General features: G+C 53.0%; 1 protein-coding gene across 5 annotated transcripts in view; it reads left to right on the top strand.

The window, feature by feature from the left end:
• The window catches only part of MGA (MAX dimerization protein MGA), a 259,036-nt gene that overhangs the window by 215,646 nt on the left and 18,813 nt on the right, over positions 1-24,577 (top strand). For all 5 annotated transcript variants that reach the window (XM_075331070.1, XM_075331069.1, XM_075331073.1 and 2 more), the window contains exon 23: positions 19,367-19,478. In XM_075331070.1, coding sequence (XP_075187185.1) covers positions 19,367-19,478 — 112 coding nt within the window. The remainder of the gene's footprint in view (positions 1-19,366; positions 19,479-24,577) is intronic.

A 24,577-nucleotide genomic window follows, 5' to 3' on the forward strand; every position in this document is an offset into this window, starting at 1 on the left:
CAAGCGCTGGACACAGTGTCCAAAGGTGGATCCCCCAATCTCCAGGCTTGCGGCTAGATCCATAGTTGCAGTGGAAGATGGGACTTCACTTAAAGATGCCATGGACAGACAGATGGTCCTCTGGTTGAACTCTGTCTATGAAGCTATCGGCGTGTCGGTTGCTCCGGCATTCGCAGCCGTATGGGCATTCCAAGCTATTTCAGCTGGTCTTGCGCACGTGGACACTGTCACATGTACATCTGTGCCGCAGATGGCGTCCTTAACCTCGCAATGTCTGCATTGCGACTTACGCTATTAATGCTGTCCTGCACTACGAGCCGTACGTCAGTGGCGTCCGCCGACTCCGTGGTTTTACGCTGAGCCTTGTGGTTGAGGGAATGGAAAGCAGATTCTGCTTCCAAAAAAGTGCTTAACCAGTTTGCCATTATCTGGTGACAGACTGTTTGGTGAGCGATTGGATGAAATCATTAAACAGTCCAAGGGTAAGGACTCTTCCTTACACCAGCCCAGATCAAACAACACAACAGAGGAAGGGACAGTCGAGGTTTCGGTCCTTCCCAGGCTCGGGCAGGTCCCAATTGTCCTCGTCCAAAAGGACTCAAAAGGCTCAGAGAGGCGCAGATTCCTGACAGGCTCAATCACGCCCAAGGAAGGCAGCCGGAGGAACCGCTACCAAGGCGGTTTCCTCATGACGTTCAGCCCTCTCTCTCCGCATCCGCGGTCGGTGGCAGACTCTCCCGCTTTGGCGACATTTAGCTGCCACAGGTCAAAGACCGGTGGGTGAGAGACATTTTGTCTCACGTGTACAGGATAGAGTTCTGTTCTCGTCCTCCGACTAGATCTTCAGAACTTCCTCACCTCCCGACCGAGCCGATGCTCTTCTGCATCCAGAAGGAGTGGTAATCCCTGTTCCTCCTCAGGAACAAGATACGGTTTTTACTCCAATCTGGTTGTGGTACCAAAAGACGACGGCTTTTTCCGTTCCGTTTTGGACCTAAACCTGCTCAACAAGCACTTGAAAACAAGGCGGTTCCGGATGAAATCCCTCCGCTCCGTCATTGCCTCAATGTCTCAAGGAGATTTCCTAGCGTCAATAGACATCAGGATGCTTATCTCCACGTGCCGATTGCTCCAGAGCACCGGTGTTGGCTAAGTTTCGTTATTGAAGACGAGCATCTTCAGTTCGTAGCCCTGCCCTTCGGTCTGGCGACAGCCCCACGGCTTTTCACCAGTTCATGGCAGCAGTGGGAGTAGTCCTGCACTCTCAGGGTCACTCTGTGATCCCTTACTTGGACGATCTACTTGTCAAGGCACCCTCTCAAGAGGCATGCCAACACAGCCTGAACGTGGCGCTGGAGACTCTCCAGAGTTTCGGGTGGATCATAAACTTTTCAAAGTTAAATCTGACACCGACCCAATCGCTGACATATCTTGGCATGGAGCTTCACACTCTCTCAGCGATAGTGCAGCTCACGCTGAACATACAGCGTTCACTACAGACGGGGGTGCAGTCTCTCCTTCAAGGCCAGTCACACCCCTTAAGACGCCTCATGCAGAGGCAGTCCCTTTCGCGCAGTTTCATCTGCGTCCACTTCTATAGGACATTCTTCGCCAATGGGATGGGAAGTCGACGTCCCTAGACAGGAACGTACCCCTTTCTCAGACGGGCAAGGACTCTCTTCAGAGGAGTCCACCCTTCAGATCAATGTTCTGGAAATCTGGGCAAAGTATCTTGTCCTGCAAACCTTCCAGCAGAGGCTGGAAGGCAAACAGATCCGAATTCAGTCGGACAATTTCGCAGCGGTGGCATACATCAACCACCAAGGCGGAACACGCAGTCGGCAAGCCTCCCAGGAAGTCCGGCGGATTCTGATGTGGGTGGAAGACAGAGCATACACCATATCCGCAGTTCACATCCCGGGCGTAGAAAACTGGGAAGCAGACTTCCTCAGTCGCCAGGGCATGGACGCAGGGGAATGGTCTCTGCACCCGGACGGGTTTCAAGAAATCTGTAGCCGCTGGGGGAGGCCGGACGTCGACCTACTGGCGTCTCGGCACAACAACAAGGGCCCGATTTTCATGGCGCGGTCTCACGATCAAAGAGCTCTGGCGGCAGGCGCCTTAGTTCAGGATTGGTCGCAGTTCCAGCTACCCTATGTGTTTCCCTCTCTGGCACTGTTGCCCAGAGGGCTACGCAAGATCAGCTCCGATTGCCGCCGCGCCATCCTCGTCGCCCCAGACTGGCCGAGGAGGTCGTGGTACCTGCATCTGTGGCATCTCACGGTCGGCCGACCGTGGGCACTACCAGACCGGCCAGACTTACTGTCCCAAGGGCCGTTTTTTCCATCTGAATTCTACAGCCCTGAACCTGACTGTGTGGCCATTGAGTCCTGGATCCTAGCGTCTTCAGGATTATCTCAAGACGTCATTGTCACCATGAGACGGGCTAGGAAGCCGACGTCTGCCAAGATCTACCACAAGACGTGGAAGATATTCTTATCTTAGGGCTCTGCTCAGGGAGTGTCTCCCTGGACATTTGCATTGCCTACTTTTCCTTCCTTCCTGCAATCTGGTTTGGGAAAAGGTTTGTCGCTCGGCTCCCTTAACGGACGAGTCCCAGCGCTGTCTGTATTCTTTCAGAAGCGCATAGTACGACTTCCTCAGGTACGCACGTTCCTGCAGGGGGTTTTTCACATTGTCCCTCCGTACAAGAGGCCGTTAGACCCATGGGATCTGAACAGGGTACTAATTGCTCTCCAGGAGCCGCCCTTTGAGCCTCTGAGGGATGTTTCACTTTCTCGACTTTCACAGAAAGTGGCCTTTTTGGTAGCGGTCACGTCTCTTCAGAGAGTGTCCGAGCTAGCAGCGCGGTCATCCAAAGCTCCCTTCCTGGTGTTTCACCAAGACAAGGTAGTGCTGCGCCTGATTCCGGGGTTTCTCCCTAAGGTGGTATCCCCCTTTTCATCTCAGTCAGGATATCTCCTTACCTTCCTTTTGTCCTCATCCAGTTCATCGATATGAATTGGATTTGCATTTGTCGGATCTGATGAGAGCGCTCAGAATCTACATTTCCCGCACGGCGCCCCTGCGCCGCTCGGATGCACTCTTTGTACTTGTCGCTGGTCAGCGCAAAGGGTCGCAGGCTTCCAAATCCACCCTGGCTCGATGGATCAAGGAACCAATTCTTGAAGCCTACCGTTTTGCTGGGCTTCCGGTTCCATCAGGGCTGAAGGCCCATTCTACCAGAGCCGTGGGTGCGTCCCGGACATTATGGCACCAGGCTACGGCTCAGCAGGTGTGCCAGGCGGCTACCTGGGCGAGTCTGCACACCTTCACCAAGCGTTATCAGGTGCATGCCTACGCTTAGGCGGATGCCAGCCTAAGTAGAAGAGTCCTGCAGGCGGCGGTTGCCTCCATGTAGGGAAGGGCTGTTTTTACAGTCCAAACTTGAGGTATTAATTTACCCACCCAGGGACTGCTTTTGGACGTCCCAATCGTCTGGGTCTCCCAATGGAGCGCCGAAGAAGAAGGGAATTTTGTTACTTACCGTAAATTCCTTTTCTTCTAGCTCCAATTGGGAGACCCAGCACCCGCCCCTGTTCCTTCGGGATTTTTGGTTGTTCGGGTACACATGTTGTTCATGTTGAATGGTTTCAGTTCTCCGATGTTCCTTCGGATTGAATTGTTTAACCAATTATTGGCTTTCCTCCTTCTTGCTTTTGCACTAAAACTGAAGCAGCCCGTGATCCCACGGGGGGTGTATATGCAGAAGGGGAGGGGCCTTACACTTTTTAGTGTAATACTTTGTGTGGCCTCCGGAGGCAGTAGCTATACACCAATCGTCTGGGTCTCCCAATTGGAGCTAGAAGAAAAGGAATTTACGGTAAGTAACAAAATTCCCTTCTTTTGGTTTTTCACCAAGACAAGGTGGTTCTCCGTCCGACTCCGGACTTTCTCCCTAAGGTGGTGTCTCCTTTCCACATTAACCAGGACATTTCATTGCCTTCCTTTTGTCCGGCTCCTGTGCATCGCTTTGAGAAAGCGTTGCATACTTTGGATTTGGTGCGGGCGCTCCGGATCTATGTGTCACACACCGCCGCTCTTAGGCGGTGCACCTCTCTTTTCTTTGTCGCTCCATTGGGAGACCCAGACAATTGGGTGTATAGCTATGCCTCCGGAGGCCACACAAAGTATTACACTAAAAGTGTAACGCCCCTCCCCTTCTGCCTATACACCCCCCGTGCTCACGGGCTCCTCAGTTTTTATGCTTTGTGCGAAGGAGGCAGACATCCACGCATAGCTCCACAGCTTGGTCAGCAGCAGCTGCTGACCAGGTCGGATGGAAGAAAAGAGGGCCCATAACAGGGCCCCCAGCATGCTCCCTTCTCACCCCACTTTGTCGGCGGTGTTGTTAAGGTTGAGGTACCCATTGCGGGTACACAGGCAGGAGCCACATGCTGTTTTCCTTCCCCATCCCTTCAGGGCTCTGGGTGAAGTGGGATCCGGAACGGTCTCTAGGCACATGGGACCGTGCTCCCTCCGCAGCCCCTGGGGAATCTGCTGGACAGGAGCCGGGTATCGTCAGGGACAAGGCCCTGCTACTATGAGGTACTCTGTGTCCCCGTGGGGACCGCGCATGGAGCGCTGGTGCCATACACATTACAGCACTGCTGGGTGTGTTAGTGCGCCGGACATGGAGCGCTTGTGCCAGACACTTTCCAGCACGGCTGGGTGTGTTAGTGCGCCGGACATGGGGCGCTTGTGCCAGACACTTTCCAGCACGGCTGGGTGTGTTAGTGCGCCGGACATGGAGCGCTTGTGGCAGACACTTTCCAGCACGGCTGGGTGTGTTAGTGCGCCGGACATAGAGCGCTTGGGCCAGACACATTCCAGCACTGCTGGGTGTGTTAGTGCGCCGGACAGGGAGCACTTGTGCCAGACACTTTCCAGCACGGCTGGGTGTGTTAGTGCGCCGGACATGGAGCGCTTGTGCCAGACACTTTCCAGCACTGCTGGAGGTGTTAGTGCGCCGGGGAACTACCGCGCGGCCGCGCTTATTGCCGGCCGCGCTTATAACTTTAGTCCCCGGTGTCACAAACCACCGGGGGGGGTCACTCAGAAATCCCCCGCGCTGGCTACCAGTACGTCACAATCGGGGGGTAACAAGTGGGGGTCACCCCTCCTTTATACCTCCCGACCGACAGACAGAGCACGTGACGCGCTCTCTAGCGCCCCTCTTATAGTCAGGCCAATTATGGAATTGCCCGACAATAAGCAAGGAGGCCGCTATACTACTTATGCCGATTATTGAAGGGTCCCCGGTGAGAGTAAGGTATATATTCCCCCGACCTCCGCGGGCGGGATATATAAAATCTCCCCGAATCTCACTGGCCTCCCCACAATAATCCTTGGCACAATTCGCTGCCACCAACCGATTTACGGTAACTATTAGCCGAACACACAGACGTGGGATTCAAGATCGAGATAACAGAACAGCCCAAGATTAATTATATAATTTAATCGCCTAAAGCACACTAGAAACTACAATATATACAATAGGGAATCTACAGAATATACATATGTCAGAGTACAGTTACAGATAAAGCATGGGTTACAAACAGGTATACAATTACATCAGTTACCTTGTGTGTCTGGCCACAGGGGGGCGCTGTAGACCAGGTTTCTAGGATTCTTCCTCACAGGTCTTTCCCAACCAGGCCCCCGAGCAGAAGAACCCTGGAAAATGGCCGAAGTAGGGTTATCAACCTGGGCAAATCCAGGTCTCCTCCTACCTTCGTGACCTCACAGGGAGCACTGCTCCACCCCTGGCTTGAGTTATGGACAATATCCCAACATGGAATATGGGCCATAACTTTGCCTGGGAGCGTCGTAGGCGGACGCCAATGCTCTCATTGTGACAGTTATGAATTTAGCTACAGAACGAGGGGACTCATGACCTGTCTGCCAGTTCCCCATTGGCTGATATCACGCCTGGGGCATTTCCCAATGTCCTGCTCCCCTAAAAAGGGTGTGCCGGCATCGTCCGCATGCAGAGACACCATTTTTATGGTTGCCATATTTATCGGAAATATGGCTTGCGAGATATGAACCATTTTTTACTGGAGTCGTTCTGTCTGGCTATTTCCATAGCCTTGCTAATGAGATACAGCTCTTGTTACAGGGTGACGGCAGGGAGTCATCCTGTGTCCTTTGTCCTAAAGCCACCTAATTTCCATATCACAGGACATGGCCATGGATTTGTTGCTAAACCAGTTGTGTGGGGGAAAGGGGGGTTGACACCAGGAGAGGGCTTCCTGACATACTTGAATATCATGATTTATCGTCATATCTCCGGATTTACCTCACACCTCCCCCCTTTTGAGGGCGCTAGGGGGCAGCACACTCCGGTGTTCCCCCGTGCGCCCGTCCGCGACCTCTCCTTGTCGGGACAGCCCGTCTGCGTTACCGTGGTCACGGCCCCTTTTGTGGCGAATGGTGAAGTTGTATTGCTGGAGCGCAAGGCTCCATCGCAACAATCGCCCATTCGTCCCAGAGACGGTGTGCAACCAGCTGAGGGGATTGTGGTCCGTCTCCACGATGAAGTGGCGCCCGTATAGATAGGGTTGCAGACGCTGCAGGGCCCACACTATGGCCAGGCACTCCTTCTCCATCGTGGAATAGGCAACTTCCCTTGGTAACAGCTTCCTGCTCAGGTACAAGACTGGGTGCTCTTGGCTCGCAGAGTCCACCTGGCTGAGCACCGCACCGAGGCCGAAGTCACTGGCGTCGGTCTGTACTACAAACGGCCGCGTGAAGTCGGCTGCCTGTAGCACGGGCGGGCTGGACAGGGCGTCCTTTAGGGCCCGGAAGGCTGTCTCGCAGTCCATTGTCCAATCGACTGCAGAGGGCAGCTTCTTCTTGGTGAGGTCCGTCAAGGGCTTTGCCAGGCTACTATAGCATGGAACAAACCTCCTATAGTACCCGGCGGTCCCCAAGAAGGACATCACCTGCTTCTTGGTCCTGGGGGTGGGCCAGGATGCGATGGCCTCCACTTTCTCAGGCTCGGGCTTCAGTGTTCCCCCACCTACCCGGTGACCGAGGTACTGGACCTCGCTCATGGCCAGCTGACACTTTCCCGGCTTGATGGTCAAACCTGCCCGGTGGATCCGCCTGAGCACCTGTGCTAGATGCTCTAGGTGGTCCTCCCAGGTGGGACTGAAGACGGCAATGTCATCCAGGTACGCGGCCGCGTACCCTTCAAGTCCCTTGAGCAGGGTGTTGACCATCCGCTGGAAAGTGGCAGGGGCATTCCTCATCCCGAATGGCATCACCGTGGACTCGTACAGTCCAAATGGGGTAATAAAGGCAGAGCGTTCCCTGGCCTTGCGAGTCAGGGGGATCTGCCAATATCCCCGGCTCAGATCCATGATGGTCAGGTACTGAGCCCCGGCCAACTGATCGAGCAGGTCATCGATGCGTGGCATTGGGTACGCATCGGCGACCGTGACCGCATTGAGCCCCCTGTAGTCCACGCAGAACCGAGTGGTTCGGTCCTTCTTAGGGACGAGGACTACAGGCGAGGCCCAAGCGCTGTTGGATGCCTGGATCACCCCCAGGTTCAGCATCTCGTCAATCTCCTGGCGCATGTGTTGCTGCACCTCCAGGGAGACCCGATATGCTGAACGCCGGATCGGGGGATGATCCCCAGTGTCCACGTGATGGACAGCCAAGTCAGTCCTTCCGGGCTGGTTGGTAAACAACCCCCGGAAGGGGTGTAGGGTGGCCCACAGCTGGGACCGTTGGTCCTCCAAGAGCTGGTGGCCAACCTCCACATCCTCAATGGATCCGCCTGCCCTAACCTGGGCTAGCATATCCAAGAGGGTTTCCGCTTCTCCCTCCTCGGGCAGGTTGCACACGGGGAGCGCACATGCCTCCCGCTCATGATGTGCCTTCATCATGTTCACATGGAAGGGCTTTCGCCTTCCACGGGCGGGGTCCAGGGTGACCAGGTACGTCACAGGGTTGAGCTGCTGGTACACGAGGTATGGGCCTTCCCAGGCTGCCTGAAGCTTGTCCTGTGGTACGGGGACCAGTACCCACACCTCTTGACCCACTTGGTAGGTCCTCTCACAAGCGTTCTGGTCGTACCAACGCTTCTGATCGGCCTGGGCTTGAGCCATATTGTCGTGTACCAGTTGCGTCAAGGCCTGCATTTTGTCCCGGAAGCGCATGACATACTCGATAACCGACACTCCAGGGGTGGCCAAATCCCCTTCCCAAGCCTCTTTCACCAGAGCCAGGGGGCCCCGCACACGTCGCCCGTACAGGAGCTCAAACGGTGAGAATCCTGTTGAGGCCTGTGGAACCTCCCGGTAAGCAAATAACAGGTGTGGGAGATACCGCTCCCAGTCGCGCCCGTGGGAGTCGACCAACATCTTAAGCATCTGCTTTAAGGTGCCATTGAACCGCTCGCACAGGCCATTAGTCTGTGGATGGTACGGGCTGGCCACCAGATGTCGCACCTGGACTTGCTTACAGAGGGCCTCCATCAGCTGGGACATGAATTGGGTCCCCCGGTCAGTGAGCATTTCCTGGGGAAAACCCACTCGGGAGAAAATCTCCAGCAATGCGGTGGCCACCTTGTCAGCCCGAATGGACGACAAGGCCACTGCTTCTGGGTACCGGGTGGCATAGTCCACTACCGTCAGTATGAAGCGTTTCCCGGAGCTGCTGGGGATGGCCAGCGGGCCGACCAGATCCACAGCCACCCTCCTGAAAGGCTCATCGATGATTGGCAGAGATACTAGTGGGGCTTTGGGGCGTGGCCCCGCCTTCCCCACTCTCTGACAGGTTTCACACGAACGGCAGTAGGCAGCCACATCGGCCCCCATTTTTGGCCAGTAGAAATGCTGGTTTAACCTGGCCTTGGTCTTAGCGATCCCTAGGTGTCCGGCCATCGGAATCTCATGTGCGATCCGCAACAACTCCGTCCGGAACGGATAGGGTACCACCAACTGTCGGTCCCTGGGCCACGCCTCCGGTGAACCCTGCTGGACCGTGGCCCGGTACAGCCGTCCTTGGTCCCAGACCACTCGCTCCGGGTCCGAGTCCGAGGGAGGCTGTGCCGCCTGCTCCTTTAGAGCTTTCAGGCTGTCGTCAGCTTCTAACGCTGCCTGAAACCCCTGACTAGATGTGGCCAGAATCGACGAGACTGTCACATCTTCGGTCAGTACCCCGGGACCTGTGTCCTGGCCTCCACCTGACTCGGCTGCCACTTGGTCAGAAGGGGAAGAGCTATCGGACCTCCGGGAGGCCCCTTGGCTTCCAGCACTCCCACTGCGGGTGACAGCGGCCACAGCCGCTGCGACCGTGGGTCGTGCCTGCTCCTCCTCCGTTCCTGACCAAGTCGCCGGTTCAGGCAGACCTACCTGGCTTCCTGACACCCCGGTTGTGGGGGAACCCTGCACCGAGATCTTACCTGGGAGCACTTCCGCTCCTGGACCGGCCCCAATCTCACCTGCCTGTTCCCCCCCTGCAGCAACAGAACCCCGCTGTGAAATCTCTGGGGACCCCACATTTGCTGTGGTAGCCCCCACCCCACACACTGGTCCTCCCCCTGCAGCACCCTGCTCTCTGCTTATCCCTGCAGAGGGCAGCAGATCCCAGCTCACAGGCTGGTTACTTGTAGAGGCATTGTCACACCTTTCTCTGACCCCCTCCCCTGTCACAGCTGCAGCTGCGTGTGTGTCTATGGTGTCTGTGCAAGCAGAAATATCAGAGTTCACTCCCTCCTCCCTTACATCATTCATAGATAACACATTAACATTGTCCGGAGGCACGTCAGCACTGGCTGAAGGTTCAGCCTTTGGGGCGGGGCCAAACTGGGAGGTTATTTGCCCCAAATCTGTCCCAAGTAGCACGTTTGCAGGGATCCGATCAGTTACCCCCACCTCCCTCACCCCTCGCCCTGCGCCCCAGTCCACATAAATGTCAGCAACAGGCAGCGCCGGGTCAATGCCTCCAATCCCGGAGACAGCGAGGGTTTTTCCAGGGATCAAGTCTTGGGGGGACACCATCTCAGGCCGCACCAGAGTCACCTCCGAGGCGCTGTCTCGCAGTCCTATGGTCACAGACTGGCCGACGGTGACAGGTTGGAAGCTGTCCAGGGACCTACCACCACCCCCACCCACACAATACACCTTGGGCGGCCCTTGGGACGGGGACGGAGCCGGGGCCTTGGGACGCTGAGGGCACATGGCCTTGAAGTGTCCAGGTAGGTTGCACTGGTGGCACCGTCTTGGTTCTGCCACGGGCCTGGAGAGGGGAGTTGAGGGGGACACCCCCTGCAGTCTAGGGGCAGGTGGGGCAGTCGCAGAATTCATCTTACCCCCTCTCCAGGTGCTGCTGGTGGCTGCTCTCCTGGCTTCAGGAGCCCGGTTGTTGGTGTAGTCATCGGCAAGGGCAGCTGTAGCCGTGGACCCCTTTGGCTTCTGGTCTCGGATGAACTGGCGGAGATCCTCAGGGCAGTTCCACAAGAGTTGCTCCGTGATGAACAAGTCCAGGATCTCCGGTCCGGTGGAAAGCTGCAGGCCTTGGGTCCAGTGGTCGGCAGCTCGGGCAAGTGCCCGCCTGTGGTCGGCCCAGGAGTCCTTTGGTCCCTTCTGTAGGCTCCGGAACTTCTTGCGGTAGGACTCCGGGGTGAGGTTGTACTGTTGGATCAGGGCCCGCTTGATGGTGTCGTAGCCCTGATCCGCCTCAGCAGGCAAGTCCCCAAGGATATCCAGGGCCTTACCCCTTAAACGGGGGGTCAGGTATTTGGCCCACTGGTCCTTGTTCAGATGATGCTGCAAGCAAGTCCGTTCAAAAGCAGTCAAGAAAGAGTCCAAGTCTCCATCCTTCTCCAGCACTGGGAAGTCCTCAACACGGACCTTTGGAAGTTTGGTGTCTGGAAGGTCACGGGTGGCTGATGAGGGCCGGAGCTGAGCTAGCTGCAGCTGGTAGTTACGCTCTGCCTGGCGCTCTTCACGCGCTGCTTGCCGCTCACGCTCGGCCATGAGTTCCTTGTAGCCCTCCCGGTCTCCAGCCTGGCGTAGGGCCATAGCCATTTGAAGAAGGCTATCCGAGCCTCCCAGGCTCGGTGGAATGGCACGTGGTGATCTGCGGCCCGCTGCGGAGCCTGGTGATTCACTGTCCATGGCAGAGCGGAGGGCTGGCATCTGGCTCGTTGAGGACCCTTGGGCGAGCTGCTCCTCATCTTGTCCAGCAGTGCCCGGTTGTGCAATGTCCTCTGCAGAGCTGTTTTCTGGCGTCGAGCTCCTGGAGGACTCGTGGGCAACCTCCTCATTACTGTCCACAGCACCGTCCTCCCTCTCTTCGGCTCCTGCTTTAGCATTGGCCAGTTGCATAGCTCTGCTCCTGGTGCCATCAGCCATTCTTGCAGACCTTTGGTCACTGACACAGAACTGACACCTGATGCCTCCACACACCTTACAGTATCTGCACTCTGACACTCTAGTGTTGAGCTAGTCTGAAGACCCCAGCAGCCACAGCTGCTGCAGGCAGTCTTTAGTGTCTGGGAGTATGGGTCTCACACTCACACACACTATTATCTCGATCCCACCGCTTGCCCCCAATATGTCACAAACCACCGGGGGGGGTCACTCAGAAATCCCCCGCGCTGGCTACCAGTACGTCACAATCGGGGGGTAACAAGTGGGGGTCACCCCTCCTTTATACCTCCCGACCGACAGACAGAGCACGTGACGCGCTCTCTAGCGCCCCTCTTATAGTCAGGCCAATTATGGAATTGCCCGACAATAAGCAAGGAGGCCGCTATACTACTTATGCCGATTATTGAAGGGTCCCCGGTGAGAGTAAGGTATATATTCCCCCGACCTCCGCGGGCGGGATATATAAAATCTCCCCGAATCTCACTGGCCTCCCCACAATAATCCTTGGCACAATTCGCTGCCACCAACCGATTTACGGTAACTATTAGCCGAACACACAGACGTGGGATTCAAGATCGAGATAACAGAACAGCCCAAGATTAATTATATAATTTAATCGCCTAAAGCACACTAGAAACTACAATATATACAATAGGGAATCTACAGAATATACATATGTCAGAGTACAGTTACAGATAAAGCATGGGTTACAAACAGGTATACAATTACATCAGTTACCTTGTGTGTCTGGCCACAGGGGGGCGCTGTAGACCAGGTTTCTAGGATTCTTCCTCACAGGTCTTTCCCAACCAGGCCCCCGAGCAGAAGAACCCTGGAAAATGGCCGAAGTAGGGTTATCAACCTGGGCAAATCCAGGTCTCCTCCTACCTTCGTGACCTCACAGGGAGCACTGCTCCACCCCTGGCTTGAGTTATGGACAATATCCCAACATGGAATATGGGCCATAACTTTGCCTGGGAGCGTCGTAGGCGGACGCCAATGCTCTCATTGTGACAGTTATGAATTTAGCTACAGAACGAGGGGACTCATGACCTGTCTGCCAGTTCCCCATTGGCTGATATCACGCCTGGGGCATTTCCCAATGTCCTGCTCCCCTAAAAAGGGTGTGCCGGCATCGTCCGCATGCAGAGACACCATTTTTATGGTTGCCATATTTATCGGAAATATGGCTTGCGAGATATGAACCATTTTTTACTGGAGTCGTTCTGTCTGGCTATTTCCATAGCCTTGCTAATGAGATACAGCTCTTGTTACAGGGTGACGGCAGGGAGTCATCCTGTGTCCTTTGTCCTAAAGCCACCTAATTTCCATATCACAGGACATGGCCATGGATTTGTTGCTAAACCAGTTGTGTGGGGGAAAGGGGGGTTGACACCAGGAGAGGGCTTCCTGACATACTTGAATATCATGATTTATCGTCATATCTCCGGATTTACCTCACACCCGGCTTCTGCGGCCTAGTGTCGTTTATTCCCGCCCACAGGCCTGCCAGTCAGGGAAGGGGCGGGACGCTGCACGGATCGTCAGCGGAGGACTGGAGCATACATTAGTATCCTCCTCCCTCCTCACTCAGTACAGTGGGGCACTGGATTCCCGCACTTTTCTTGGGCACGCCCACGATCTCCTTCCTCCCCACAGAACGCCGGCAGCCATTCCTGTCAGCGATTCAGACGCTGGAGATGAGAGACAACACACTGAGTACCGAAGTGTATATATATATATAGGCTTATAGGCTATACATTGCACTGTACGGTCGCTCTTTTGATTTTTGGCTATATTCCCTCCTGGTTGTTCTCAGAGGAGACAACATGTCATCTGTAAAAAGCAACGGTGCCAAAGCACAGGCGTACTTTGCAACCTGTACCTCATGTACAGCTGTACTACCGGCAGGTTCCACTGGCCCTCATTGTGTGCAATGCTCGGCCCTGTGGCACTTACTCAGCCGGAGCCTCTGCGACTGGTGGCCCAGATGGATCCACCTGCTACCACTGTCCAGGTGACAGGGACGGAGTTTGCAGCCTTTGCTGACAGACTGTCTGAGACTATGGATAAATGGTCTGCTAAAATACTGGAAGCATTGCAGTCCAGACCGGTGATTCAGGCCCCGGGCTCTATCCAATCCTGGACCCCTGGTCCTCCACAGTTGGAACAGCAAAGTGCCCCTGGGGTATCCCATAGGTCCCAGGGTGAGGTCTCTGACACGGACCGCAGTCCCAGGCCGACCAACACTGTTCAGGGTCCCAGCAGGGGGACTCTCTGGAGGATGAAGCGGAGGTTTCAGATCAGGATTCTGATCCTGAAGCCGCTCTCAACCTACATACCCCTGAAGGTGACGCAGTAGTGAATGACCTTATAGCGACCATCAATCAGGTGTTGGATATTTCTCCCCCAGCTCCTCCAATTGAGGAGTCAGCTTCACAGGAGAAATTCCGTTTCAGGTTCCAGCGTACATTAAATATGTTTCTGGATCACTCTGGCTTCAGAGAGGCACTCCAGAAAAACCGAGACTGTCCAGACAAGCGTTTTTCCAAGCGTCTTAAGGACACACGTTATCCCTTCCCCCCCGAGGTTGTCAAGGGCTGGACTCAGTGTCCTAAGGTGGATCCTCCAATCTCCAGACTGGCGGCTAGATCCATAGTTGCAGTGGAAGATGGGGCTTCTCTCAAAGAGGCCACTGACAGACAGATGGAACTATGGTTGAAATCCATCTATGAAGCTATAGGCGCGTCCTTGCCCCAGCATTCGCTGCCGTATGGGCACTCCAAGCTATCTCAGCTTGTCAGGCGCAGATTATGCAATAACACGTACATCTGCCCCGCAAGTGGTGTCCTTAACCAATCAGGCGTCGGCGTTTGCGTCCTACGCCATTAATGCTATCCTGGACTCTGCGAGCCGTACGGCGGTGGCATCTGCCAACTCGGTGCTACTCCGCAGGGCCATGTGGCTACGTGAATGGAAGGCAGACTCTGCTTCCAAAAAGTTCTTAACCGGTTTGCCATTGGCTGGCGACCGCTTGTTTGGTGAGCGATTGGATGAAATCATTAAACAATCCAAGGGAAGGATTTATCCTTACCCCAGTCCAAACCAAACAGACCTTAACCACGGAAGGTACAATCGAGGTTTCGGTCCTTTCGGACCGCGGGCAGATCTCAATTTTCCTCGTCCAAAAGGCCTTAGAAAGATCAGAGGAACTCCGATGCATGGCGGTCTAAGTCACCAAAGCGGCCTCCTCATGACTTTCGGCCTCCTCAAACCGCATCCTCGGTCGGTGGCAGGCTCTCCCGCTTTGCGACGCCTTGCTGCCACAAGTAAAAGACCGATGGGTGAGAGACATTCTATCTCACGGTTACAGGATAGAGTTCAACTCTCGTCCTCCGACTCGTTTCTTCAGAACATCTCCACCCCCCGACAGAGCCGAGGCTCTTATGCAGGCGGTGGGCACCCTGAAGGAGGAGGGAGTGGTGATCCCGGTTCCTCTTCAGCAACGGGGTCACGATTTTTACTCCAACTTGTTCGTGGTGCCAAAAAAGGATGGATCCTTCCGTCCCGTTCTGGACCTAAAGCTGCTCAACAAGCATGTGAAAACCAGGCGGTTCCGGATGGAATCACTCCGCTCCGTCATCGCTTCAATGTCACAAGGAGATTTCCTGGCATCAATAGACATCAAAGATGCTTATCTCCACGTACCGATTGCGCCAGACCATCAGCGCTTCCTGCGCTTCGCCATAGGGGACGAACACCTTCAGTTTCGTGGCACTACCTTTTGGCCTGGCAACAGCCCCACGGGTCTTCACCAAGGTCATGGCAACAGTGGTGGCAATCCTACACTCTCGGGGACACTCGGTGATCCCTTACTTAGACGATCTACTTGTCAAGGCACCCTCTCAAGGGGCATGCCAACACAGCCTGAACATTGCTCTGGAAACTCTCCAGAGTTTCGGGTGGATCATCAATTTTCCAAGGTCAAATCTGACACCGGCCCTATCACTGACATATCTTGGCATGGAGTTTCATACTCTCTCAGCGATAGTGAAGCTTCCGCTGAACAAACAGCGTTCACTACAGACAGGGGTGCAATCTCTCCTTCTTGGTCAGTCACACCCCCTGAGGCGCCTCATGCACTTTCTAGGGAAGATGGTGGCAGCAATGGAGGCAGTTCCTTTTGCGCAGTTCCGTCTGCGCCCACTTCAATGGGACATTCTCCGCAAATGGGACAGGAAATCGACGTCCCTCGACAGGAACGTCTCCCTTTCTCGGGCAGCCAAAGCTTCCCTTCAGTGGTGGTTTTTTCCCACTTCTCTGTAGAAGGGGAAATCCTTCCTGCCCCCATCCTGGGCTGTGGTCACGATCAACCACCAAGGCGGGACACGCAGTCGGCAAGCCTTCCAGGAAGTTAGGCGGATTCTGCTGTGGGTGGAAGCCACAGCCTCCACCATATCCGCAGTCCAAATCCCGGGCGTAGAAGACTGGGAAGCGGACTTTCTCAGTCGCCAGGGCATGGACGCAGGGGAATGGTCCCTTCACCCGGACGGGTTTCAGGAGATCTGTTGCCGCTGGGGCATGCCGGATGTCGACCTAATGGCGTCCCGGCACAACAACAAGGTCCCGACGTTCATGGCACGGTCTCAAGATCACAGAGCTCTGGCGGCAGGCGCCTTAGTTCGGGATTGGTCGCAGTTTCAACTCTCTTATGTGTTTCCTCCTCTGGCACTGTTGCCCAGAGTGTTACGCAAGATCAGGGCCGACTGCCGCCGCGCCATCCTCGTCGCTCCAGACTGCCGAGGACGTCGTGGTACCCGGATCTGTGGCATCTCATGGTCGACCAACCGTGGGCATTACCAGACCGACCAGACTTGCTGTCTCAAGGGCCGTTTTTTCCATCTGAATTCTGCGGCCCTGAACCTGACTGTGTGGCCATTGAGTCCTGGATCCTAGAAAATGGTTTGTCACTAGGCTCCCTTAAGGGACAAGTCTCTGCGCTCTCTGTCTTTTTTTCAGAAGCGCCTAGCCAGACTTCCACAGGTACGCACGTTCCTGCAGGGGGTTTGTCACATCGTACCTCCTTACAAGCGTCCGTTAGAACCCTGGGTTCTGAACAGGGTGCTGATGGTTCTTCAGAAACCACCGTTCGAGCCAATGAGGGATATCTCTCTCTCACGCCTTTCGCAGAAGGTGGTTTTCCTAGTAGCAGTCACTTCGCTTCGGAGAGTGTCTGAGCTAGCAGCGCTGTCATGCAAAGCCCCTTCCTGGTGTTTCACCAGGACAAGGTGGTTCTGCGTCCGGTTCCGGACTTTCTCCCTAAGGTGGTATCCCCCTTTTCATCTCAATCAGGATATCTCCTTACCCTCTTTTTGTCCTCATCCGGTTCACCAATGTGAAAAGGATTTGCACTTGTTAGATCTGGTGAGAGCACTCAGATTCTACATTTCTCGTACGGCGCCCCTGCGCCGCTCGGATGCACTCTTTGTCCTTGTCGCTGGCCAGCGTAAAGGGACACAAGCTTCCAAGTCAACCCTGGCTCGGTGGATCAGGGAACCAATTCTCGAGGCTTTCGTTCCTCCGGGCTTCCGGTTCCCTCAGGGCTGAAGGCCCATTCTACCAGGGCCGTGGGAGCGTCCTGGGCTTTGCGGCACCAGGCTACGGCTCAGCAGGTGTGTCAGGCGGCTACCTGGTCGAGCCTGCACACTTTCACGAAACACTATCAGGTGCATACCTATGCTTCGGCAGATGCCAGCCTAGGTAGGCGAGTCCTTCAGGGGGCGGTTGCCCACCTGTAGGACGGAGCCGGTTGCGGCTCTATTATGAGGTATTATTTACCCACCCAGGGACTGCTTTTGGACGTCCCAATTGTCTGGGTCTCCCAATGGAGCGACAAAGAAGAAGGGAATTTTGTTTACTTACCGTAAATTCCTTTTCTTCTAGCTCCAATTGGGAGACCCAGCACCCGCCCCTGTTTTTTGTGTACACATGTTGTTCATGTTGAATGGTTTCAGTTCTCCGATATTCCTTCGGATTGAATTTACTTTAAACCAATTATAATTTTTTCCTCCTTCTTGCTTTTGCACCAAAACTGAGGAGCCCGTGAGCACGGGGGGTGTATAGGCAGAAGGGGAGGGGCGTTACACTTTTAGTGTAATACTTTGTGTGGCCTCCGGAGGCATAGCTATACACCCAATTGTCTGGGTCTCCCAATTGGAGCTAGAAGAAAAGGAATTTACGGTAAGTAAACAAAATTCCCTTCTTTGTACTAACCACGGGTCAGCGCAAGGGTCTCTCGGCTTCTAAACCGACCCTAGCTCGTTGGATTAGGTCGGCCATATCCGATGCCTACCAATGTTCTCAGGTGCCCCCACCGCCAGGGATTAAGGCGCACTCGACCAGAGCTGTCGGTGCCTCCTGGGCTTTCAGGCACCAGGCTACGGCTCAGCAGGTTTGTCAGGCTGCCACTTGGTCTAGTCTGCACACCTTTTCGAAGCACTACCAAGTGCATGCTCATGCTTCGGCAGATGCGAGCTTGGGCAGACGCATCCTTCAGGCGGCTGTCGCCCATTTGTGAAGTTAGGTTTTACCTACTTCTCAGTTCTGTTTATTTCCCACCCATGGACTGCTTTGAGACGTCCCATGGTCTGGGTCTCCCATAAGGAACGATAAAGAAAAAGAGAATTTTGTTACTTACCGTAAATTCTTTTTCTTATAGTTCCGACATGGGAGACCCAGCACCCTCCCTGTTGCCTGTTGGCAGTTCTTGTTCCGTGTGTTTTTCACCGGCTGTTGTTGTAGACAGAGGTTCCGGTTATTCCGGGTTTTACTCTATCTCTACTTATGGGTGGCTATTCTCCTTCAGCTTTTGCACTAAACTGGTTAGAATTGTCATCCAGGGGGTGTATATGCTCGGAGGGAGGAGCTACACTTTTAGTGTAGTACTTTGTGTGTCCTCCGGAGGCAGAAGCTATACACCCCATGGTCTGGGTCTCCCATGTCGGAACTATAAGAAAAAGAATTTACGGTAAGTAACAAAATTCTCTTTTTTTTTTTGCTCAAGTTCCCTGCTACCTTCCTCGGGAACATGTTCCGCAAGAGAGAGAGGGTTTTCTGTACCCCTAAGTCTAGGATCTACCATTCTTCGATATATTCCTGCATGAGAGGGAGCCGCCTTTTTTAGCATTCTGTCTCTCTTCTCCGAAGCCTAAGGTCTCTCCATGTATACCGTTCGGATTCTTTTCTCAGCCTTTCAGCTGTTCTTTTTACCTATCAACTAGTTTTCTAACAATTCTCCTTTCAGGGTATTCGGAGGACCCGTTTCCTTATTTTTTTCCCTGGCACTTCTGTCCTAGACGGAAAGGGTTTTTGTCAGTGTCTCGTGCCAGATGCCATTCCGGAACTCTCGTCCCTGACTCTTCCTTTTTCGGGTCCTTCTCTTCCCACCCTTGGGGACTGCTTTAGGACGTCCTATGGTTTCCTGTGTCCCCCAATGAAGTGATAGAGAAAAGTAGATTTTGGGTCCTCTCCGTAAAATCTCTTTCTCGGAGCCTTCATTGGGGGACACAGCACCCGCCCATTTTTCTTAAATCTTTCAGTTGGATGTGCCTGTCCTTGGTTTAGTCGCTTCTCCTACTGCTCTTATACTAACTGATCACCTCCGCTCTGGTCAGTGGGTGTATACTACTTGGGAGGAGCCAACCTTTTTTATTAGCAAAGTGTCAGCCTCTTAGAGCCAGAAGAATACACCCATGGTTTCCGTTGTCCCCCAATGAAGGCTCCGAGAGAGATTTTACGGTGAGTACCCAAAACCTACTTTTTCAATTTCTACTCTGAAAACTCAGCAAAAAGACTCCATTTCCACATAGCCTCGCTGTCTACCAGAAACGCTTAAATTCTTTTCCTTTAACTTTCAGGCCATAGAACAGATAGAGGATTTGACGGACACTGCTGATACTCTTACTAAAAAAAAGACTTTGTTGTCCCAGACTCAAACTCAGTTGATCAAGAAAGTGTCAAATCTGTCAGGTTGGTAAATATTCTACAAATAGTTTTAATCCCTTCCACAGTCTGTTTTCATGTTTGTATTTTTTTTTTTTGTATTTAGTTTTCTCCTCCTCTTCTGTCAGGAGTGCGGTGCCGCATCATGATGTTACCTCTGAGGAATCGGGGGTCAGGTGGTCTCATTGTTTAAGTAGACCCTCTGAAGAGCTCCCTTGACTGTTCTTTTCTATGCTGAAGGGGTTAAGGACACCTTCACTGCTGGCTGAGAATTCTCTTAGCCCTTATTTCGGCTGCAGCTTAGGATTACCTCCCCATTCTCCTATATTTAACCTCCCTGGGCTTCACTCCATGCCGGATATAGAATTTCTATTCTGACCAAGGTGGAAGAGTTTGTTTTTGTAAGCAGAGGTTTAATTCTTTTAGCATCACCTAGCTACCATCTGGAGAAGATCTTGGAGCCCTTGTACATCTGTTGCCTTCCCTAAGTTCACTATGTGTTTCCTTGCTCTTATGTTCTTTCACTCCCTTGGGGGGGGGGGAGTGGGGGACACCTAGGTGAGTCGTATCCAGAAGCTTAGCAAGGCACGAACCTTAGGCTCCTTTCACAGTGCGTTTTGCCTTGCGTCCAGAGGTCCCGTCGGGGCATCCGTCCGAACCGCCCCTTCCCCACCCCGCAAAGCGTGTTCCGGACGCATGCGCCGGCAGGGCCATTCACTGTAATTGAGCACACTGTTAGCGTGTGCTCTGTTTTGTGCCATTTTTGCACATATACACATTTTTGCACAGATACATTTTCTGCAGACAGACACCAGAATGTAGTCCGCTACGTTCGGGTGTCCGTCTGCAGAAAACGTATATGTGCAAAAATCGCACAAAACAGAGCACACGCTAACGTAGTGTGCTCAATTACAGTGAATGGCCCTGCCGGCGCATGCGTCCGGAACACGCTTTGCGGGGTGGGGGAGGGGCGGTTCCGACAGATCCCCTGACAGGACCTGTGGACGTAAGGCAAAACGCAATGTGAAAGGAACCTTAGGCATCTCCACCTTCAGGGGTGATCTTGGGAATGGGGGTTACTCTAGGGATCCGTAGCTTCAGGAGCACACTATCCTAGCCTTCTAACAGTCACTTGTGTGACATCTTCCCAAAGAGCTCATTTGTTTTAACTTTTCTAATAATAATAATTTTTATTCATATAGTGCCAACATAGTCCGAGGCGCTTTACAATTCAGAGAGAACATGTACAGACAATATGAGACAATATAAAATCACAATATTCGGATACCAAGAGGAGTGAGGGCCCTGCTCGTAAGCTTACAGTCTGAGGGAATAGAGGAGGCACAAAAGGTGAATGGGGGGAGAAAAGCTTGTCATATGGTCCAGCCATAAATTTAATAGGGGATTCACAACCAACTGTGTGGATCGGTCGCCAGCCAGAATTTATACATGCAAAGTGTAAAAAAAAGTTCATGAAGAGGAAGGAATCAGACGGACAAGGGGACAAAAATTGGAAGTAAATTTTATGAAGGGCATAATAGGACTAGATTAGATCAGGGCAGTGAGGTGATAGGTTAGTCTAAAGAAATGCGTTTTTAGGGCCCACTTAAAGGTGTGGATGTTGGGAATTAATCGGATTTCTCTTGGTAGTGTGTTCCCGAGCATAGGCACGGCTCCTGAGAAATCTTGAAGACTGGAGTGGGAGGTTCAAATTATTGAGGATGTCCGTCTTAGGTCATTAGCAGAATAGAACGGAGGGCACGGGTGGGGTGATAGACAGAAATGAGGGAGGAGATGTAGAGCAGTGGAAAACTGTGGAGATCTTTGTGGGTGAGAGTGCTAAGTTTATATTGGACTGTGTAACAGATGGGCAACCAGTACAATGACTGGCACAGAGCAGAGGCATCGGTGAAGCGGTTGGAGAGGAAAATGATCCTGGCTGTGGCATTTAGAATGGATTGGAGAGGGGAGAGAGTTTAGTAACAGAGTGACAAATTAGTAAAGAATTACAATAATCCAGGCGAGAATAAATAAGAATGACAGGAAGAGCTATTGAAGAGTAAACGGTAAGAAAAGGTCGAATTCTAGAGATTTTGAGGTAGAGATGACATGAGCGAGCGAGTGAATGATTGCCTCACATTATAAACTTGTGAGGGATTTTTTTCTTTGTTTCTGAACGAATTGTAATTTTGAATGACGCCATTCATTTTACCATACTGGAAAACTGGAACAAAAAATTCCACGTTTTGGTCAAATTGTAGATTATTCTTACCTCTTTCTGTGCTTTTCCTTCTGAGTCTACTGAGTGATCCTAATACAAGTTTGATGTGTTCAGAACTGTGCGTGACTACCTTTTGATGACTACCTCTTTCAGACATTCATACTGTCTTTGTCACCCTGGAGAGCCTTTGTAGGGGTCTCCCTACCACTTGAATTCACTCGGATTTCCTCTGCCATTCTGGAACCGTTCTGGGCCAAGGACGTGCACCCCCACTTGGGGTTATGGCTTAGTCCACCTGTGCAATGGCCGTTCATCATTAGTCCTCAATTTGTGCAACTCTGAAAGGTTGCTACCAAGTTCTGTACATATTTTCTCAAAATTATACAGAGTTCACACTTGTTTTGGCAGATGCGAGTCTGGGTAGAAAGTTGCTGCAAGCGGCAGTAGCTTGGGCTCTAACTTGATGCAGCAAGCAGTGGGCAGGGAGAGAGGGGGGAAAAAAAAGAGAATCTCCATTCCATAAAGTTACAACCAGTTGCTAAGATATGGAATCTTTTTTTCCCCTTTGGGAGTGGGACAGACTTCTGTACCCCTCCACCATGATCCTGAGAATGAAGAGGCCATGGTATGTAGTTTTATGTGTACAGGTAATCTTTGGTGTAGTAATGTAAAGGTAGAGATTTTGGGTAAAGATAGCTAATGGTATCTTCGTTTGGAATATTTAGAGGCCGGTGCCGTATTAGCTGTATATCAGTGCCGATATTAATGAATCAGACAATGACCACACAGACATGTTCTCTCATTGAGCTAGCGTCACCAACTGAACTCGTATAATCTATAACCAAGATTTTAGTACATTTCAACCTTCAGACATATAAAAAGTATCAATCTGTTTTCTCTCACAGATCGAAACTGCATAGGGAGGGTTGGGGAGTGTAGGTACACACATTTCATCCCATAGATGGCACATTCCTTCTTTGTGTGGAACTACTGATAAGCACAAATACTTTCTTTGTTCATTGTTCGTACATCTGTTCACTTATCCTTGGTAATTCATGACTATAAAGCTTAGAATTATATTATGGGTCTATTCGATGGCTACATAGACAGACAGATAATTATGCTACTACATCTATATTTTGATTATTTACATACACAGATTTCTTTTTCGCTCCTAATTGGGAGACCCAGACAGTGGGTGTATAGCTACTGCCTCTGGAGGCCGCACAAAGAACTACACTTAAAAGTGTAAGGCCCCTCCCCTTCTGGCTATACACCCTCCCGTAGGAGTACGGATTCCTCAGTTTTAGCTTTGTGCGCAGGAGGTCAGACACGCACGCATAGCTCCATTGTTTTTAGTCAGCAGCAGCTGCTGACTATGTCGGATGGAAGAAAAGAGGGCCCATACAGGGCTCCCAGCATGCTCCCTTCTCACCCCACTGTATGTCGGAGGTGTTTGTAAGGTTGAGGTACCCATTGCGGGTACGGCGGCAGGAGCCCACATGCTGATTCCTTCCCCATCCCTTTTTACAGGGCTCTGGGTGAAGTGGGATTACTGGTCTCCAGGCACTGAGACCGTGCTCCATCTACAGCCCCTGGAGAAGATGCTGGATGGAGCGGAGTACATCAGGGACATGGCCCTGCTTCCTCAAGGTACTCTGTGTCCCCGTGCATTTGGCGCTCACACCGCAGCATGCTGGGTGTTGTAGTGCGCCGGGGGACATCAGCGCTACGGCGCTTGTGCCATGGCCTCATTCAGCTTCGCTGAAGCAGGCACACTTCTGGGAATCGGTCGCGCCGGCCGCTGGGACTGCGGCGCGGCTGGCACTTGTGGTGCGCCGGGGACTTCAGCGCGGCCCGCGCTTTTACGGCGGCCGCGCTGATAACTCGAGTCCCCGGCTTTTGCGGCCTGCTTCCGTTCGTTCCCGCCCCCAGACCTGCCAGTCAGGAGAGGGGCGGGACGCTGGCCAGTGCATCAGCGCCGAGGGCTGGAGTCGTTTTTACATACTCCAGCCCTCACAATCGGCACAGAGGGGACACTGTTTCCCGCACTTTTGTTTGGAAACTCCCACGGACCGCCCCTCTCCACAGACGCCGGCAGCCATTCCTGCTGACACGCTGAGCTGCAGAGGGGAGCCGGGGAGACCCAGACAAGGAATTCTGCGCCTCTTACCCGCTATTCAGCGGGCGGTAAGCAGCCCTCAGGGCTCACTCCCTCTTGTGCCAGTAGTATTCTTAGTATTTTGTTTCTACAAATACTTGGTATTACATAGCGCTGGTCGCCCTTTGGCTATAGACTCTCTCACATTGCAGAGAGCCAGCAGCATGTCGTCCGTAAAACGCAAGGGTGCCAAGGCACAGACATTATATGCTTCCTGCACCGCATGTGGGACTTTTCTACCGGCAGGCTCCACGGACCCCCATTGTGTGCAGTGCTCGGCCCCTGCGGCGCTTGCACAGTCGGGACCTCTGCTGGACGTGACCCAGGGTGTACCACCTGTGAATGCTGTCCAAGTGACAGGAACTGAGTTTGCAGCTTTTGCTGACAGAATGTCTCTCACTATGTCACAAATTCTTGACACATTGCGAGCTAGGCCTGTACTTCAGGCCACGGACACTGTGCAATCATTGCCCCCTGGTCCCCCTCAGCTGAATTACCTCCAAGCTCCGGGACGGGCATATACACCTCAGGGTGAAGACTCTGACTCAGACGATGGCCCCGGGCAGCCTAAGCGGGCTCGCTATGACGGGCCTTCACATTCATCTCAATGGTCAGGATCCCAGCGAGATGAATCTATGGGTGATGAGGCGGACGTAACTGATCAGGATTCTGATCCTGGGACCGCTCTCAATCTAGATACACCAGATGGTGACGCCATAGTTAATGATCTTATATTTAACATCA

Source organism: Anomaloglossus baeobatrachus, chromosome 12, assembly GCF_048569485.1.
Source record: "Anomaloglossus baeobatrachus isolate aAnoBae1 chromosome 12, aAnoBae1.hap1, whole genome shotgun sequence".
NCBI lineage: Eukaryota > Metazoa > Chordata > Amphibia > Anura > Aromobatidae > Anomaloglossus > Anomaloglossus baeobatrachus.